We start from the raw sequence: 20,627 nt of genomic DNA, 5'->3' as shown, positions 1-20,627 counted from the left end.
TAAGACATAAAAATCGAAATATTTATTCTCCTCACATCACACCATTTAAAAAAACCAAACATAACCAAAAATACACCGTAAATCGTTGATTCAAAAAATAAAAGTATAAAGGGAAGACATTTTGAAACAATAAACAATAGTTGCTATAAACCACAATCTAGAATGTTTATACATAATTGCACATCAGATAAAATAAACAGAAAACGTGGTATTAGGCAGGGCTCTGTGTTTTGGCCCCTCCTAATAGTTGTTGAGTATCGAAATCCTGTAAGAAATAATATTGATGGTCTTCAAGACAGAGAAAATTATATTAAAATAAGGTACAATTTCCTATCTTTCATTAACGAATATTTCCGCTGATGCATAAAATCACATTGAACTATAAACCATTTCGTAATAGCCTTTCGTGACCTCTTTAATTGCGGTAGCAGTTGGCAGTGCAGGGTCACTAATCTAAGGTCATAAAAATCTTTTCATAAGTCGTTAAAATCCGGTATTCACGCGTTATGGACTGACCACCATTAACAGCCGTTGTGTCTGAAATACATAAAAATAAGGTGCCGCTTCATGCCACAATTACGACACTATCTACCCCTTACAATCGGGTTGATTTTGCATTTTCACTCGGCTACGTCATGACACGTCATGCCCTAACATATGGCGGGTTGGGAAAGCCACATGGATGAATTCGGAGTTTGATCGAATCAACGATATATTGATTTGAGTTAAATAATTTGAAAGTTTTTGGGGGTGATGATATATAGAGGCTATATGGGCTATAACTATATTATAACTATAAGTAGTATATTTCAAAAATTGATGTTGAGGTGAAACCGTTAAGGTGGAAAACTTTTGACGCCGTCTAAGAATGATACAATTAAAATTAATGAAATTTAATATTGGAAAAATAAAACCTATAGTAACTAAAACTAATATCAAGAAACAATAAAATTTGATATACATAAAGCAAGTAATAAACTAATGGAGACAATTATATATAATTGATAAAGACTCCAAAAAAAGTCATGGAAGAATTATGCAGTTCGCGTTTGTCGTTGAAAGGTCGAAACTGAAGTGGAAGATAAAGTGAAAAGAGCAAACAGAGCCACAGGTTGCGTAAATGAAACAATATGGGAAAATAAAAATATCGGGTAAGAAGCGAAAGGCAGAATTTACACAGCACTCATCAAACCAATAATGACATACGCGGCAGAAACAAGACCTGACATAGATAGGACAAAAATGATGTTAGAAATAGCCGAGATGAAAACACTTAAAAATATTGATGGTAAGACACTATGGGACTGAGCTAGAAGTACAGATATACGACGTAGATGTGAGGTGGAGAACATTAAGGACTGGGTAAGAAATAAAAGAGTAGAATGGAATAATCATATAAGCCGAATGACAACAAATAGGGTAGTAAAGACGACAAGAGACGGTTCCCCAATAGGAAGAGACCACGAAAACGATGGAACGGCAATTTACTGGAGGCACATTGAAAACAAACAGAGTCATGTCTATATAAAAAGAAGAAGAAGAAGAAGCATTTGTCTCTATATAGTGTAGGCTTTCATGATTATGTTTTTTGGATAATACCAATATCAATTTTCTTCACAGACATGTCCTGTCTAAGATTTCCCCTCCAGGTATTCTTAGGTATTTCTCTCCTTTCTCTCCCTTCTAGGAATGAGACTAAGCAATTCGTTGTATTGGTTGACTGTTTCCACATTGAACATGTTATAACCAGTCTGAGCGACATATCTTGGGTGATACTGTTTCATTTTTACTGCTCAACATTCAGTGCCTTATATCATAGCCGATCTTATGGCAGATTTATAAAAATTTTCCTTCTAGGTTCACTGCAATTTTGCTGTCATTTAGTACACCACGGGTCTCCTTCCATTTCACAAATCCCGCTCTCATCCTATTGTATTTATTCTACAAAAATCTTGAGGAAACTTATACATGAGTATTTTCGTTCTCTGTTTCATATAATTTTCAGGTTATAAAGTAAGGTGTATAGAGGTTTAGAGATGGAGACTCAAAAAAATAACAATAATAAAATGCTGGTTGCTGGAATTTATTTACAGCACCATATTATCTTCAAAACTCAACTAAAATAATAACAGCGCTCCTTATCGCTATTTCTAACGTCGCGAAGATTCTCGTATATGTCATCTTTATCCCGCATTATACAGGATACGTCGGAGATAAGCTGTTTCGTTACAATATTGTTTGAAAAGGATTATACCCTACATAAAAATACGTTTTTCATCCCAGAACTGACACAAACAGACAAGTTGGAGGCAAAATGTGGCATAGACAGCAATGAGTTGTCCTAGTTCTGATACATAAGTATGAGACAATATAGGGACAAGTTTGCTATTCACTAATATGAAGAAAAAGAAGAAGTAATGTAAGCTTTTATTATTATATGAACTTTTTAGGGTGTACATCTAATAAAAAAAAATCAATATCTTAATAAATACTATCCCCGTCTTGATGATTCTATTCACAAAAATATCATGAAAAACACTTTGCAGAAAAAGTAGGGTAACTTGTAAATTAGCCAAAAGAGATAAACCATGTTAGGGGTTGGGGTAGATTGACAAAAGGGTGGCATTGTGCCACTGCCCTGCTCGCACGCGTTTTCGTTATATAGATATCCTGGCGAGGGTGTAGGCAGTCGATAAAAACATTATTAAATATTTGGTAAAAGGCTATATGTGTTTGTTCTATCGGGAGATAAATATTATTTGTAAGATTGGAGTAGACATGAAGTAGAAAGCTTTTAAAAGGAATTAATTAAAAAATGATAATTGAAGATGGTACTCAAACTTTACTTGCATTGTAAACGGTAATCTGTTGTTTCTCCGTTTCAATAAAATATGCGGCATGCCAAAATGAACCGTTAGCCTGATTAATGCGATTATGCTTCCCTCTAAAAAACCTCTGTTTTAAAGTTTCCTTATTCAAGATAACTAAAACACTACCTGGAGTAGATGTCCTCTCAGATCATACCTTAAATTAATCAGTGACATTAAACTCAAACTTAAAAAAGTAAAATGCCAAAAATCGACTAATCGAATAAACACTGACTGTATTCGAGATGATAGCCAAGAAATCATACACAAGATAGAAAAGAAGTTCTAAAAATCGGAAGAAACACACACATAACATCGAAGACCACTGGAATCAGATCAAAACCATCATGCAAGAAACGACCAAAAAGTATAAAACTATTAATAACAAATCGAAAATATATCGATTGGTCCAAACATAACATTCGATGAAATGGAAAGAGCTATGCAACTATCAAAGAATACGAAAGCATCCGGTCCAGATGAAACTACCAGCAAAATAATTAAATTGCTCGACGATAAAGGCAAACATTCTCTTTTAAACCTCTTCAATAAAATAGACGAAACAGTGCATATACCAACAGACTCTCTATTGTCAACATTTGTCATGATACCGAAAAAACTAACGCTAATTATAACTTTGTGTTTGGAAAGGAGTTTTTAAAAATTATTTTATTTACTTTTTGAAAATACAAGTTTACAAAAGTTATGAAACAAAAGTTAAGTTGCAAAAGTTAAGTTGCAAAAGTTTACCAGACAAAAGTTATGTAGCAAAAACTATGAAGCAAAAGTTTATTAGCAAAAGTTATCTTAATTGAAATGTCCCCCTATTTATAATATTGTATTGCGTAGTTTCTATTGTCCTACAATGTGCAGATTCTGTGGAATCCAATGGCGTAACTAGCTAAACAATGTAGCGATCATTGCACTATCAGTCTAATGAGCCATGTACTGAAAATGATCTTAATGTGCAGTATTCTTACTGCATTCGACAATTTACAACAAAATAAACGAAGAGAAACACAGTTCGGTTTCAGAAACAATATTTTAATCAGAGAAGCATTATTCAGTTTGCAGGTCCTGGTTCAAAGATGTAAGGATATAGAACAACCAGTATATATCTATTTTATCGACCTTTGACCGGGTCACCCAGGACAAACTGATAAGTGTTTTAAAACAGGTGGGAATTATATCAATATCAAAAATTTATATTGGCATCAATGTGCAAACATACAAATTGGTCAGAATACGATGGAAGCAGTTGAAATACGACGTGGCGTGAGACAGGAGTGTATTTTATCGCCTCTACTTTTTTATATCTACTCAGAATTTATTTTCAAAGACGCCTTAGATGAAGAAGCAGGCATTAAAATCAACGGGATTAACGTCAACGATGTCGGACACGCAGACAATACCTACAGTACTGATTGCATCCAATTTGCAACGACATATAAACAGGGTAACCGAAACATTTGTTGAATATGGACTAAAGCTTAATACTTCTAAGACAAAACTTGTCAGCAAAACAGAGTTACAACCAATGAACATCAAAACGTATGGAATAGAGTTAGAAAGAATTCACAATATCACCTATTTGGGCGCCTATTTGTTTCTCGATCGCAGTTCTGTGTGACTTTTGGTTGTTGTCTAAAGGATATATAATTGTTTTAAAACTTAAGAGTTTTTCATTTCATTCCAAATTATCTCCTTTTTATTTTTAAAAATTTAATAAGGTAAATATTTTTGTAAATCTTGTTCCAAACTATGTTAAAACTTAATCTCTTTTGATCAGCTTTACTTCGTCTTTGAAAGCGCTCGATCAAAAGGAATTTCAATCAATTTATTCAGATCGCCACAGTCTGATAATCGTAAGAAACGGCAGAGCAAAATTAGATTCCATTCCATAGTATGCAGCCGCCTCTATTGACGGCGAAAGGAAGAATAGGACGAGACGGAGAGTATGTTTTGCACATTATCTAAAGTGCTTTCAGCCATACGGTGGCGGTGGCGGTATCTAAATAGAATTTTCTTTAATGAAGTATACACGTCTCTATTGATCAAGTTAAAAATAACATTTTTATCAGTGGTTTGGCATTTTTGGTGGAGAAGGTAGGGTGCAGAAGTCGTAAAAGTTTTATTAATCAGCCTTAATTAAATTAAGTCTGTTAGAAATGATGTCAGTGTATAGGGGGAATGAAAATAATAGAAAAGTATTAGGAATATTGAAAAAAAAATATATCTGTGGCGTGTTTTACTGGAATCTATTTAAACTAAGATCTTATCTACCGTGTATCCTAATTAATATCACGCAACCGATTATGTCCATTCTATTGTTGTGTATTGGCTCCTTGCAGTACTCCTGAGCTGGTCCTGTGTAAATGCAATTTATTACTCTGTTGGACGTCTACCCCTTTTCTATATATATGAAGCTTAGGACTTCATTTCACTATACACTCCCTCCGAGTAATATTTACTTAACATCTGTTAAATTTGACCATACCTACAAGATAGAGGCCAAGTAAGTCAACTCTCAAATTGATGTTACCACGCAGTGCTAATTTGTAAAAATGTAAGGGTTTAGTTTTTTAATAATTTTTATTTTAGAGATTTTTTTGAAAACATTGGAAATCGAAATGTCAAAACAAATGTAAAATCAGAAAATTACCAAACGAGATGATCAAAAAGTTATGTGAAGAACCACAATACCACGAAGAAGCCAAGCGAGACTGAAACCAAGTTGGTGGGATGACGTGGAAAATGACATAAAAAATCGGTTGCCTGTAAAGTCGGTTTTACGGGCGAAGATTTTACGTGACAACGTCTTTTTCTCGGTAGAATATTTATTGATATGAATATTATTAAATTGCACAATAGGAACAAGGAATTGAATGAAAATAAGAATTGCACAAATTTTAACTATAGAAATATATTTTGTTTACTAAAACATTGTACATGTAAACTTAAACTATTTGAGTGATTTTGTTGAGGATAGGACGATGATAGGAGAAATAGCATCGCACCAGCGGACCGATCATGTTTGAGTGGGAGAGAGACGCAAGGCATTCGCCGGTCCGGCGGGCCTCTCTCTCGTTCGGTGACTCATCGTAACAGACGTGAGCGGGCGTTACACTTTTTCATGAGTGACTCCGAGCCACAACCTAATTTAAGACGTTGTCACGTCAAAACCTTGAAAATAAAACAATGAAAAGAAAAACGCAGAAATAACAAAGATGGTGACATCAAATTAGCCTGAAAACACAATAATTAATAACAAAAACGGGGAAAATTGATTGAACCACAAAGAAGATGAAAGATGATGATTGTTCAATTCTTCATCTGCAAAATACAATATTATATTTTGCGCTGTATCATTTCTATAATTCCCAACTTCAATTTCAAATCATTGCCTACGAACCCTTAGTAATAATTTCTAGGCCTAACTTTTCCTTCGAGAAATACAGACATTTTTGAACAATGAAAAATAAAATCGCTCTCTTACGTATTGGTTCAGAGAACAGACGTTGTTTTCCGCCTCTTTTAATTTGGTTCCCGTATACAACAGACATTTTTTTCGTTTCTATCCGATTTAGGTTCCCGTAGAGAACAGACGTTATTTTTCGCTCTTTAAATTTGGTCCTGTAAAAGATACCCTTTCTTTTTCCACCTCTCTTAGTGACGACGACCAAAAAATGCGTGAGACTTAATGTTGTTTGGCTAGCAGGCTATGCCGAAAAATGACCAATTGACACTCACGAGGGATTCTGCCAATTTGTATGCCCCTAAAAGACAGTTAACTAGAAATGAATGACAAATATATAGAAACAAGGATGAATAAACGAGAAAAAAGTACTGAAATCAGAAACTTGTCACATCTTCCAAATTTGCGTATCAGTGCAGCACATTCTACCAGCACAACTTCAAGAATTTTCTAGTTCCTAAATAAGTAATACGGATTGCCTAACTCTTAGTGATTATAAATTACTATTTATTTATTTAAATTATAATTAGAAATGTTTTGGATTAATTAAGTCACCGGTGTGATATTCGTAAGCGTTTTTGTAAACTTAATTCAACTACAGCAGACTCCCGTAATTTCGGCCACCTCGGGACCGGACCCTAGGCCCAACTTAAAAGTGACCGAACTAACCGATGCTTATCTAAAAAAAATGCCCATTTATTGTTTGTATGGATCTAGCAAAAACAAAACACTTGCACATTAAGTAGAAGACAACACAGAGGAATACTCTGACATATATTTAACCGTTGATTGAATAGTGTTGTGAATTTATTAAAAGGTTCAATATTTATAACACTTACGGATTTAATTTATTTCTTTATTTATATTAACTTATCTGACAATAATTTATTATATCCGTACGTACAAAATTCGCGAGCGCGGGTCTTGAGTATTAACTGCCCTCCATATAAAAATGTTGTATTTATATACGAAATCCTGATATACTAGAACAGCATCGAAAGATCGCTTTGTCTTGCATCGAAAAATCGAGAAATATCTAGTTGGAGAATTCACCATAATTTGAATCTAGACTTCCACCGAAATTTCTACAATAAAACAGAATAATTAGTCATAAAAGTTAGGCCAGTATATTTATCGTAACATTGCCCCCCTCTTAAAAGATGGTTCCTCCTGGAACCTTGTCGGGACTGGAACCGGAACTGTATGCTGGTATCGGCAACTGGACCCTCTTTTACAACTTCCAGTTGTATAAAAATGACAAGGGACGGTTTTCTCTCCGCACCAGTAACTATGCGGATTGCAACAGACTAACACCTGGACTTCGGTGTCTTTAAAGATCTCCTCCACCATATTTCGGATAACCCTCCAATCTAATTGGCGGCACTCCAACTTTGGCATGGCTAACTTTTGCACGTCGGACTCTAGTACGTGCTCTCTCAATTGAAGTAAGGCTTCCCATACATCTCGGTAGGTAGGTTGGTCACGGGCAGTGTCTTTTGTTACCAGGTAGAAAAGGTAACGTGATGCATCTTGGAGTTTCAAGGTTTTACCGGGAGCTGGCACCTGGCATTGAAGTTCTGCAACTCGACCAAACTTCCTTCGAAAGACGGATGCCAACCCTGGTGCGTCTTTGATACTGGCCGGGATGGTAAGGGCCAGCGAGTAGTCATCGGGGAGCGCGAGTAGATCTTGCTTTTCTTCAGTGGTAACACCATGTCTTGCTTTACCGGTACCTCCATAGGCACCCATGAATTCCTCAAACGTGAGGTCAGACACATCGTGGACTTGGTTTACTTCCACTTCTTCATCTACGTCGTGGTCACCTTCGAAAGACGCCAGCCGGTTATGGTGTACTATCATCGGCTTTCCCTTCGGAATCTTGCTTATTCGGTAGATGACATCGTTGATCTTCTCCATAATGAGGTATGGACCTTCCCAAAACTGCTGCAATTTGGGAGAACAACCTTTTCGCTTCTTGGGATTATACAGCCATACTTTGTCGTTCTTCTTAAAGCAACCCTTTTCGGCTTGTGTATCGTACCGTTTCTTCATTCGGTCGCTAGCGATCTGAAGGTGGGAACGGACCAACTCATGTACATCGTCCATTCTTCTTCGTAATTCGATCACATAATCTTCACCTGCTACATCTTCTCCAGGTCGACACCCAAACTCTAGATCACAAGGTAGTCGCATTTCGCGTCCGAATAGGACTTTCGCTGGTGTCTGGCCTGTTGATTCGTTAACAGCAGATCTGTAGGCCATTGTGAAGAACGGAAGGTATTGGTCCCAGTCTCGCTGATGATCGGACACCATCTTTGTCAAATATTTGCCAACTGTCCTATTCATCCGTTCTACCATACCATCAGATTGCGGATGATATGCTGTAGTTCTTGTTTTCTTCATGCCTAGTCTATCACATATTCCTTGGAATAGATCGCTTTCGAAGTTCCTGCCTTGGTCACTATGGATCTCCAAAGGCACTCCAAATCGGCTGATATATTCTTGGATCAACTTATCTGCAACGGTGGCGGCCTTCTGGTCTGGAAGTGCGTAAATCTCGACCCACTTACTGAAGTAATCCATTACTACCAGCATGTACTTGCCTCCATTTTCACTTTCTGGAAATGGCCCAGCGATGTCCAAAGCTATTCTTTCAAACGGGCTTCCAACATTATATTGTCTCATAGGAGCTCTCCTTTTTCGGTAAGGCCCGTTACTCGTGGCACAAATAGTACATTTCTTACACCAGTCTTTTACATCGTCGGAACTGTTCATCCAATAAAACCGTTCCCGAATTCGCTGAAGGGTTTTCCTTACACCAAAATGCCCTCCCGATGGACTGTCGTGTAACTGACGAAGTACTTCGGCTATTCTGCTCTTTGGGATCACCAACTGTCTTCTCTTCTCTGAACCGTCATCATTTTCCAGGACTCGTTTAAGCAAGCCATCTTCGATGATAAATGAGTCCCACTGGGCCCAATACGTCTTAACTACTGAGCATAGGTTTGATATTTCCTGCCAAGGTGGTCGACGGTTTTCCTCTTTCCATTTTCGGATTTTCTGTATAACTGGATCTCTCTCTTGTTCTTCCCTAATCTTAGTAGGCGTCCAGTCGTCGTTGACAATCGTCGTTCTTAGCACTGCTGCTTCCTTGGATTCCGTTTTGTTGCAGTGGGAACACTCTGCTGAGCATGGCCTTCTGGAAAGAGAATCAGCGTTTCTGTGGCTAACTCCGGCCCGGTGCTCAATCTTAAAATCGTATTCTTGGAGTCGTTCGATCCACCTGGCTATCTGACCCTCTGGATTCTTAAACTGCATCAACCACTTAAGGGCGGCATGGTCGGTTCGGATTAGAAACTTTCTTCCATAGAGGTATTGATAGAAGTGCTCTACTGATTTCACTACTGCCAGAAGTTCTCTTCTCGTGACGCAATAATTCCGCTCAGGTTTTGAAAGAACTTTACTAAAATATCCGAGGACTCGTTCCTGTCCTCCTTGAATCTGAGACAGCACTCCTCCAATTCCCACATTACTTGCATCTGTATCTAAGATGAACTCTCCTTCTGGCAGTGGATACCCTAAAATTGGTGCTGTTATTAAATGCTTTTTCAAAGTTTCAAAGGCATTTTGGCAGTCTATATCCCAGCGGTATTCTCTTGCTTCCTCTGTAAGTCGCGTTAATGGCTTAGCGATATCTGCAAACTTCTTAATAAACCTCCGGTAGTAAGTACATAGTCCAAGAAAACTTCTCACTTGATGTTTGTCAGTTGGTTTTGGCCATTCCTTAATGGAATCGATTTTTCCCTTATCCACGGCCACTCCTTCTTTACTGACTATATGACCCAGATAATTGACTTTACCTTGAAATAGCTGGCACTTCTTGGGGTTTAGCATCAATTGGGCAGCTTTAAGTCGATTAAAAACGTTTTCTAAATTCCTCAAATGATCTTCGAATGTCTCCCCCAAGACGATTATGTCATCTAAATAAACCAGGCATGTTTTCCAAGATAACCCTCTCAACACATTTTCCATAAGCCTCTCAAATGTCGCAGGAGCATTACAAAGTCCAAATGGCATAACGTTGAATTGCCACAATCCAGATCCTGTGGTGAAGGCTGTCTTTTCTTTATCGACTGGGTCCATTTCTACCTGCCAGTATCCAGACTTTAAATCTAAAGTAGAAAACAATTTACTTCCAGCCAATGTGTCCAATGTGTCATCGATCCGAGGCAGAGGATAACTATCTTTCTTGGTAACGTTGTTCAGCAAACGGTAATCCACACAGAACCTCGTCGTTCCGTCTTTCTTCTTAACCAGGACCACCGGAGAGACCCATGGACTCGTAGAAGGTTCTATCACCCCGTCTTTCTTCATTTCCTGAACAATCGTTTCAGCTTCCGCTCTCTTCGCCTGTGGTAATCGTCGAGCTGTTTGACGAATTGGCTTAGCATTACCAGTATCAATTTTATGCTTAACAACGGTAGTTCTTCCCGTCTTTCCTCCTTTCGGTACGAAAATATCACGATACTGCCGAAGAAATTCCCTTAATTTCCTTTTCTCCATCTGATTTAGAGACTGTCCTGCAACTGCAACCATTTGGTCGAATTTGTCGTTGGAATTATCAGATGTTGTCGCCTGACGAATTATGGATGTCACAGGTACACAAGTTCCTACTTTTGTCTCTTTCTTTAGGGTCACTGGGTAGTCGTTGACATTGATAAGTCTCACAGGAATTTCTTTAGCCGAAGTCACCAATTCCTTTCCAATTATGATTCCACGGCCAACCTCATCGTCGTGGTTCCAAGGCTCCATCATAACAGGTCTCCCTTCGTCTACAATTCCCTGTAGTCGCGCTACTATGATCGTTTCGCTTCTCGCAGGCACGACTGTATCTTCTGTAATGGCTGCTTGCACAGTGTTGTCATTATGTGGATGGAGAAATACCTCCTCGTTGCCAACTTTGATTACCTTATTCTTAAAATCCAATTGGAATCCATGCATATTCATTACGTCCATTCCTAATATAACATCCTCTTCGATGTCAGCAACTATAACAGTATGGACAAACTTTTCTGCCCCAATTCCCAATTGTACCTGGATTTCTCCATGAATGTTGGCATTTTCACCTGTAGCGGTCCGAAGTCGTAACCTCGTTGGTAACAGTTTCTTTCGGCTGTTTATAACTGTTGGACGTATAATGGTTCTGGTCGCTCCGGTATCCACCAACAACGTATGTCTTTTACCATTTATTTCTCCATCTACATATACACTATCTTCACGACACTTCAAAGAAGCTATTAGTATAAGAGGGTCTTTGGAAAAGTTCCGGGTCGAAGCTGCTCCCCTAAAGCCAACTCGTTCTGGTTTTCCTGATGGTGAGTTTCTTGATTTTATGGTCTTCGTTTTCTTGCATGTAATAATTTTCATCATATTAACGAGCTGGTCAAGTTTATCTTCATCTCCTTCCTCTTTTACAGTCCTAACTTTACTGTATCCTCCAGAGGCCTGCGTAGCTGACTCGTATTCGAGGGCGGCGGATAAGACATCAACCAGCGTCTTGTGACGAGCTAATCGCAGTGTTCTCTGCATTTCATGATCACGAAGACCATCAATAAACGTTTGAACGGCCAATTTTTCCATCATGTCTTCGGGAGCTGTTGGATAAGCATATCGTACTAATCTGGCAATATCTACCTCATATTCTTGAAGAGCCTCATCTTTCTTCTGTCTACGATTTTTAAGCTGTGACTGATATACATGCTCCAAATGTTCGTGGCCATATCGCATATTTAACCTCTTCTTCAGTTGTTCGAAATCATCGGTCTCCTCTACGGCTATGGTCTGAAGCACATCTAAGGCATCTCCTCGAAGAGCGATAGTCAGGTTTACAGCCTTTTCTTTTTCAGACCATCCATTCGCTCTTGCGGCTGATTCGAACTGTTTCATGTAGTTGTTCCATGATGATTTTCCGTCGAAAGTTGGGACTTTAACATGAATAGAACCTCCACTTCCTTCAAATTTCGGCCGTGTCTCCAACTTACATTTCGTCTCGTCTTCTTTTATCTCCACTGTAATTGGATTGTTTCCTCTCTCTGCTGTCCCTGTTTCCTCCATCTTCCTTTCCATCTCTTTAATCTTTTCTTCGAAGGCCGACATATCGGCAGCAACTTGGTTTTTTAGCGAAGACATTCTATCGTCGAGGGCAGACATCTCAGAAGTTACTTTAGAGATGTTAGCAGAAACTTTACTTTCCAGAGACGAAATCTCGTTAGAAACTTTGTTTTCTAATGATGCGATGTCACCAGAAACTTTCGAAATATCGCCAGAAACTTTGTTCTCCAATGATGCGATGTCGCCGGAAACTTTGGCTACATCAGAGGAAACTTTCGAAATCGACGAGAGGACAGCATCTTCAAATATATAAGTCTCTGGATCTAGTCCTTCTTCTAGCAAAGCGTTCTTTAGTCGTTGGACTAACTCAGCCTTTTTTCCGGTAGAAGCTAATTCTCTGTCTTCAAGATGTCTTCTTAAATTAGTCACTGTCAGCTCATAAATCGTAGCCATTTTCACAATTTATTTTATATTCACTTGTAATTTATTTTCGCAATTTATCTAAGTATTCCACTGTTCTGACACCATTTGTTGTGAATTTATTAAAAGGTTCAATATTTATAACACTTACGGATTTAATTTATTTCTTTATTTATATTAACTTATCTGACAATAATTTATTATATCCGTACGTACAAAATTCGCGAGCGCGGGTCTTGAGTATTAACTGCCCTCCATATAAAAATGTTGTATTTATATACGAAATCCTGATATACTAGAACAGCATCGAAAGATCGCTTTGTCTTGCATCGAAAAATCGAGAAATATCTAGTTGGAGAATTCACCATAATTTGAATCTAGACTTCCACCGAAATTTCTACAATAAAACAGAATAATTAGTCATAAAAGTTAGGCCAGTATATTTATCGTAACAATAGGTTCAATCAATGATTTAACACATATGAAAAGATAAACTGTTACAAAAATACTGTAAAATAATACTTACATAACTCTAGGCTTAATAAAATTTAAAAATATTATTGCACATTGATGGTTTGGCTTCTTAAACACTTAAAAAAAGTCAGTAATTTTCTTCTGAATTTTCTTTTCTGGTGATTTTTGGTGCAAAATCACGCCATTTTTAATAATCATTACATCGACGGCAGTTGCTTCTTTTTAGTGTTCGACGTAGATAGCTGCCAGTTACAAAGCTGCTTTGCCTTTAGCGTGACACATTTTATTTTCTTCGTATTCCTCTTCATTCTCAGCAGCATCTGTGTCGTTATCGTTCTCATTTTCTTGGCGAATGACATACGCAATTTTGTCGTCGTTCAAAACCACGTTTTCTTTTCAAAGTTGATCCACTCCAAAACATCTTCTTCAACAATGGGACCACAGTTCGGTAGATGCTGAAGGTCGTGCAATAGAGCTGCATTATCATCAGGTTCGTTAACAAGAATGTTGTTTGGCTCATCTGCTGATGTGTTTGCTTGGTCAATCTTATCTTCTATATTTGGCCAAAGTTTTTTCCAAGACTTTACAAAAGTCTACGGTGGTATTTCGTCGTATGCCTTGGCCGAGATGGACACAGCATCCTTCATATTAACTGACTTCAGCACTTTTAAGAGGTCTAAGTTGTCATCAGCCGCCAATTTAGAAAGAACTTCAGAACGCAGTTTTCAGCGATACTTTCTCTTAAAGCACTCAATGACCCCTTGGTCTATTGGCTGTTGAAGACTGGTTACATTGGGTGGCAGGAACAGCAGTTTAATTTCTTTTTCATTGTCACACTGAATACCTTAATGGTGAGTAGGCGCGTTATCAATCAGTAGAAGTGCTTTGATGGGCAGATTTAATGTTGTTAAATGGGTTTTCACTTTCGGAACAAATTCGCACAAAAACCATTCCCTGAATATGTATCTATCCATGCTGATTTCTGTGACAGGTAATACACTGGTAGAGTTTCCATGTTTATGTTCTTAAACGCTCTCGGTTTTGCTGTTGTGCCAATGACAAATAGGAGTATCTTGTGAGTCCCCGAGGCATTTGAACACAAGGCGACCGTTATCCTCTCTTAGCTGACTTTAAATCCTGCCGCAGATGTTTCTTGTGGGGTGGCAAAGGTTTTTCTGGGCAGAACAGTGAAGTAACCGAGGCCGAACTTACGGGAGTCTACTGTATTGTCTTTATAACATTTAATTACCTTCCTAATTATTTTGAAACAACCTTATTAATACAGTCCTAACAACTCTGAAATTGTAAGTAATTCTCTGGAATGATTTTTCATCAATGTATACCCTGTTGGTTTTTCCTAATTTTCAACAAAGCTAATACAAAATTTTACCTTTTTTTACAACGGTGCGGTGATTTGTATCTTTCGCAACTCAAACTTTTTTCTGAGTGTAAGTTCTTAGGTAATAAAAAACATTATGTTGTCGGATAGGGTTGCTAGGGTATCACAAAAACGGCTGTTTTACATGGTCTACTGATTGGTAGGGACGATATTAATGATCTCTCATTATAATTTGTTAGTTTCTGACTGGCATCTAATCGGTTAGTTGCAAAAGGTGCATACTAATAACTTGATTAATGTGCCGAGTAGTTTGAATAAAATTTAAAGGTAATTCTAGGAAAATGATTCGACAATATGCGAATATGTTAGATAACAACCAGGAAGCGGAAGGTATTAAGAGGAAATTATTGTAAATTGACCTGTTCATTGTTCCAAAATTAGAAATTTAACAATGGGTCATAAAGTTTATCTTGATTTTATAAAAATCGAATTAGGTGTTGGAAAATATTACTGTCGAGGAATCAATGAAATTAATTCTTTACCACAAGAAAAAAGAAAGAAAAATGATCTTAAAGTAATAAATTACGTAAACTATAATTTGTTCTGATTTGATCAAATGGTTTTGTCCTTATGAGTCTTCTCTTTAGTTCAGTGTTGTCAAGAAGCTGGATTTCCTCGACATTCACATGACTATGCAGCCTCTGCTCGTGACTTGCTGCTGTTCTCTTGATTACTTCGGTCACAGTTTCCATACCCAGGTCCTGGTGGAGGTTGCTGTTATGGATATACCAAGGAGCATCAACAATGTTCATCAGTACTTTATTTTGAAATCTCTGGATAATATGTAGATTATTAGCTTTGGTACAGCTCCAGAGTTGATACCCATACTGGCCTCAGTACTTACTTGTAAATGGATAGTTTGTTATGAATGGATAATGCTGAATTTTTTCCAATCAGCCAATACAATTTCTTATATCTAATATCAAGCTCTCCTCTTTTCTTTTTGACATGGACTTTCCAGCGCAGCCTCGCGTCTAGGGTGATGCCCAAGTATTTTGCTGATGTTGCATAAGGAACTTGGGTATCATTTATTCTAACTCGGAAATTTTTTATTTTTTTATTTGTAAAGTTAATGTGTGTAGATTGTGTGTAGTTTAATTTTATTCGCCATTTTCTGGCCCAGGTATGTATTTTATTTACTGATAGTTGCAACTTATCAGTCGCTTCTTGACTAGTGTCTCCTACCGCTAGTATGGCTGTATCATCCGCGAAAGTTGCAATAGTGTTTTGTTCTAGCTCTGGAATGTCACACGTATACAATAGGTACAGGACCGGACCAAATATACTCCCTTGTGGCACGCCAGCTTTGATCTCCCTTAAGTCGGTGTATATTTCTTCTTGTTTTACTCTGAAATATCTATTCGCAATGTATGATTCTAAGATTACTGAATACTGTTTAAGCATGAACGTTCTGAGTTTATAGTTTAAACCCTCATGTCAGACTTTATCAAATGCCTGTGCTACTTCCAAGAAGATTTTAGAGCAGACTTTCTTTTCTTCTAATGTTTTTTCTATTATATTCGTTATTCTGTGAACTTGATCTATAGTGGAATGTTTATTTTTGAAACCAAATTGATGATTTAATATAAGATTTTTTCTTTCTATTATTGGTTTTAATCTTTTCAACACAAGTTTTTCGAATAGTTTTGACAGTCACTTCATTAAGAGGTTTACCTGGTTTGGCGATCATAATGACTTCGGCTACTTTCCAGACTCTGGGAACATATCTCAATCTAAAAGCAGCATTTATTAGGTGTGTCAGCTTATTTATGGCTTTTCTTGGTAGATTTTTTAATAGTTCTCCTGTTATGAGATCATATCCTGCAGTTTTCTTAGGATTTATATTCTCTTTTATCTCTGTTGATACTTCTCTAAATGATGTCAATATTATTCTTTCTTCGGTTTGGAATGGTTCTTCTCATCTCAGTTCTTCACCATCACTGTCGTTGGGTTTGAACGTGCTTTCTAAATTATCTGCAAATCGTTCTGCTTTCTGTTCGTTACTTCTAGCCCAGTTGCCGTTTTCCAACTTGATAGGAGGAGAATGAATAATTGGTCTCTTCATTCTTTTTGTTGACTTTCATAAAATAAAATTAAAAATTCTTGTATCTACCATCCACCCCGCCATTCAGATACTGCGGTTGTAGAAGTAAATTATATAAAACTGAAATTTAAACCAGAACAATATGGATCAACAAAACGTCAATACTTACAACTTTAATTGTATTCCTAGCTGTAGAATATTTAATAACGCTAATCATTTGTATCTTCTGACTACCCCGTTAATGTAGTAATAACTTACTTTGTATAATTTTTTGAATTGTTTCAGATGTTCGGGTCTAAATCACTGTAGCTTTATACTTTCTGAAGACTGTCCTGGGTCAGAAATTTTTGGACCAGGAAATGTGACAATCCAGTATGCATGTATAACAGGTAAGATATTTTATGAAGGTTAAATTTAGATGTTGGTACAAATTATACGAAAAAAATATCTAATACTACACTATATCTAACGAGGCACTGTTTGAAGGCGCATTTCATCTATAAAGACCAAAGATGTAAGCAAGTTAAAGGAGCAAAAATGAGTTCACCACTGTCACTGGTAATAACAATCCTTTTTATACAGCATATGGAAACAAAAGCGACACAAACAGCAGAGTATAAACATAAATTGTGACAGATATGTAGACGACAATCTGGACACATGGAGAAGAAAAACGCATTCGAGATGACCTTAACGAGATAAAAATGTAGTAATTTCAAAAATCATTACTCTCCTATAAAATATATAAAAGAAATAAAATTCCTAGGGATGCAACTGGACTCAAAATTAAGCTGGAAAAGTCATATACACTCGCTAAGACTATCGTGCCAACCTGGACTAAACATTATGAAATCTGTTTCACTTAAAAATTGTGGAGTAGATTTTCCAACTCTAATAAATTTATATAGAGCTTTAATTAGATCAAAACTGGACTACGAATTTGTTGTGTATAACTCCGCAAACCCAGCATTGCTCAAAACTTCGGATACTCTTCAGAGTTCAGCAGTTAGACTTGCTCTTGGAGCATATTGCACCAGTCCTGTGCACAGTCTACTCTGTGAAACTGGAAACCACCCTTAAACCTCAGAAGAAAATACTTAACCCTATCGTATGTCTCGAATATAAAATCTAACCCGAAAAATCCAGCTCTCCATCATGCTGTTGCTAATATGTTCCAGAAAGTATATCAAAAAAGTAATAAGGGTCCTACACCTTTCTATGAACGAACTAATAAATATTTATTAGATTTTAATATTGAACTACCTCTCATTTATCCTACCTGTGAAATAAAGTTACGTTTTCCTTGGGCTGCTCCCTCTCCGCTTTGTAAACTTAAAGCATATAACAAAAATAAATACCCAATTTTTTTTAAACTAACTTTCTACATGTTCTCATACAGTATAAAAATTACCATCTTATATACACAGACGCATCTAAGACCATACATGGAGTAGGAGCATGCTTTATTATAGAACAAAATTCTAACCCTTTACTAAGATTTCGCTCTGTGTTTGTTCTAATCATATATATTAATACATTTGTGACCCTCTCATTGGAGAAAAACAGAATAAAGAAGTTTTAACTGAAGGGGGATCGCATTATCAATAGTAATACCACTAGTGATTCAATTTTCGCGATGTCTGTCGATTTACTTCTAAACGAAACTGAGTTGCTTGAAAACACCACGAGTCCGTAGGACGAGTGGTGTTTTCTCAGTTGAGTTTAGAAATAAAAGACAGACTTATAAGCTAAATTAAATCACGAGTGGTATTTTATTAGACTATTTCATGAACAAAGTGATAGGTCAAAAAAGGTTATTTTCTGCATCTAATTTGTAGTTGCGATCCACACAGAACATCATAAATTGTCTCCATATATCTTCTTCTTAAAGTGCCTATCCGTTCCGGACGTTGGCGATCATCACGGCTTGTGATGATATGCATCCATATATAAGATTTAGATTTTCTTGGAATGTTTTGGTTTATAACTTCGTTTGAAGTACCACCGAAACGACTCATTTTGACGTATACAGCTACAATAATTTTTTTGGCAAACGTCAAACTTTGCTTTGCGATCGGTATCCATGGTTACGTCGTTGAAAACACGAAGCTGATAGACCAATCAGAATTGAAAGACAGTTGGTGTTTTCGCGATAACACAAGCTGTCTTTAGTTTGTGATTGGTCAGATTATGTGAAAATTTTAAGATGAGTGAAATAGTCAAGTACATAAAATCTTTCAATTTAAAATTTTTTTTATCACGAATAGGCCAATAACTTTTCACACTTTCCTTGTGTATTGTTGTTTCTCCCACTTTTTATGTGTATTAAAACAGATTCTGATTGATTATAACAAACATTAATAATTGCGTGGCCTATTATTAAACTCAAAACTTGTGTACACAGGAAACACATTTTTAATTAGTATTTAAGTCTCACATGGTTTTTATTAACTTAATACTAATCCTACTTACTAATAGTTTTTTTGTCGTTGACAGTTGAGTGTAAAAAATAAACATATTTAATGTGTTTTGGAGAGGACAAAATTAATCAATCTGTTCTGTTGCTGACAAGCGTGATGTAATCAACATTTCGGGTGCAGATGCCGATGGGTAATTGCGTCAAGTGTCGACAGTTATCGTTTACGACATTATTCTACGTAATTGCATAAAATTACCACAGAGTCTATTGACTATGTAATTTAATAACGAACTAATAATTTTATTGTTTTATTTGGTGTAATTCCCTAAAAATGTTACAGATTGATATGTTTTGTCATTTTTTCACCAAATATTCAAATGCTTCTATTTAAAATAACTCTATTCTTCTTATTGTGCCGTCTTCTAACGAAGGTTAGCGATCACTTCTTTAAACGCTTCACTATCTTTTGCAATTGCAATGTAAAATATCTGTTCCAAACTGAGGTTAGTCCAATCTCTGATATTCCTCAGTCAGCCGGGATGTACAAATTGTGCCGGTGATAAAACACGACTAGCACAATCAGAGGGGTTTTGATAAGAAGGCACATAATGCTGAGTAGAGCGTGGTATCAGTTCTTGCATGTGTTTAATACGATTGGCAATTTATGGGTAGAAAATAGAAAAATTAGCTTAAGGGAGCGCAATCGCCGAATCAGACGAAACATGAATATTGGACGAAAAACTCTTTGACAGATGTGACTAGATGAGCCAGCAATATGGCTGTCAAGAGCTCCAATCTTGTCGAATCAGAGCGAGCATGAAAATTGAACGACTTGTTGACAAAAGTGACTAGATCAGTCAGCAGCCAAGATTTCTTATTTTTTCTCAAGCTTTTTCTTCCCTCTACTCTTTTTTGCGTGATGAAGTGTAGAAGAGAGCTTTTATAGTTTCGAAGTATGTGTCCCAGATACGATGTTTTTCTTATTTTAATTGTGTTAATAAGCTTTCTGCCATGTCCAATTCGTTTTAACACTTCTTCGTTTGAGGCTTTTGCAGTTCAAGGAATTTTAAGAATACGCCTTTATAACCACATTTCGAATGCCTCTAATTTTTTTACGGATTGAGCTTTCAGAGTCCAAGATTCTACCCTATATAGCAATTGCGAGCATACATAACATTCGACGAATCTCAATCTGATAACCATACTCAATTTCTTATTTGTCAACATTTACTTGTATTTACACGCTTGTATTAACGCTATGTGGAAAGCTAAATTAAAAGAATTGGACGAAAACGAATATTTATAAAGATGGATCAAAGAGAGAGAAAGCCATTGATTGCACTTCTTTTCTCAAATAATAAATATATAGAATTCCATCGCATTCCCGACTTCTGCTCCATAGTAACTGCAAAAGTTCT

At 36.8% G+C, this 20,627-nt stretch overlaps 1 protein-coding gene across 1 annotated transcript in view; it reads left to right on the top strand.

Annotated features, from left to right (window-relative positions):
- Positions 1 to 20,627, top strand: part of LOC140437799 (uncharacterized) — a 94,587-nt gene that overhangs the window by 37,540 nt on the left and 36,420 nt on the right. The window contains exon 4 of the mRNA XM_072527544.1: positions 17,076 to 17,179. Within this exon, the coding sequence (XP_072383645.1) occupies positions 17,076 to 17,179 (104 nt within the window). The remainder of the gene's footprint in view (positions 1 to 17,075; positions 17,180 to 20,627) is intronic.

This window comes from Diabrotica undecimpunctata, chromosome 3 (genome assembly GCF_040954645.1).
Source record: "Diabrotica undecimpunctata isolate CICGRU chromosome 3, icDiaUnde3, whole genome shotgun sequence".
Lineage (NCBI taxonomy): Eukaryota > Metazoa > Arthropoda > Insecta > Coleoptera > Chrysomelidae > Diabrotica > Diabrotica undecimpunctata.
Note: the sequence above shows the minus strand (reverse complement) of the source record. Positions and strands in the feature narration are given on the sequence as shown.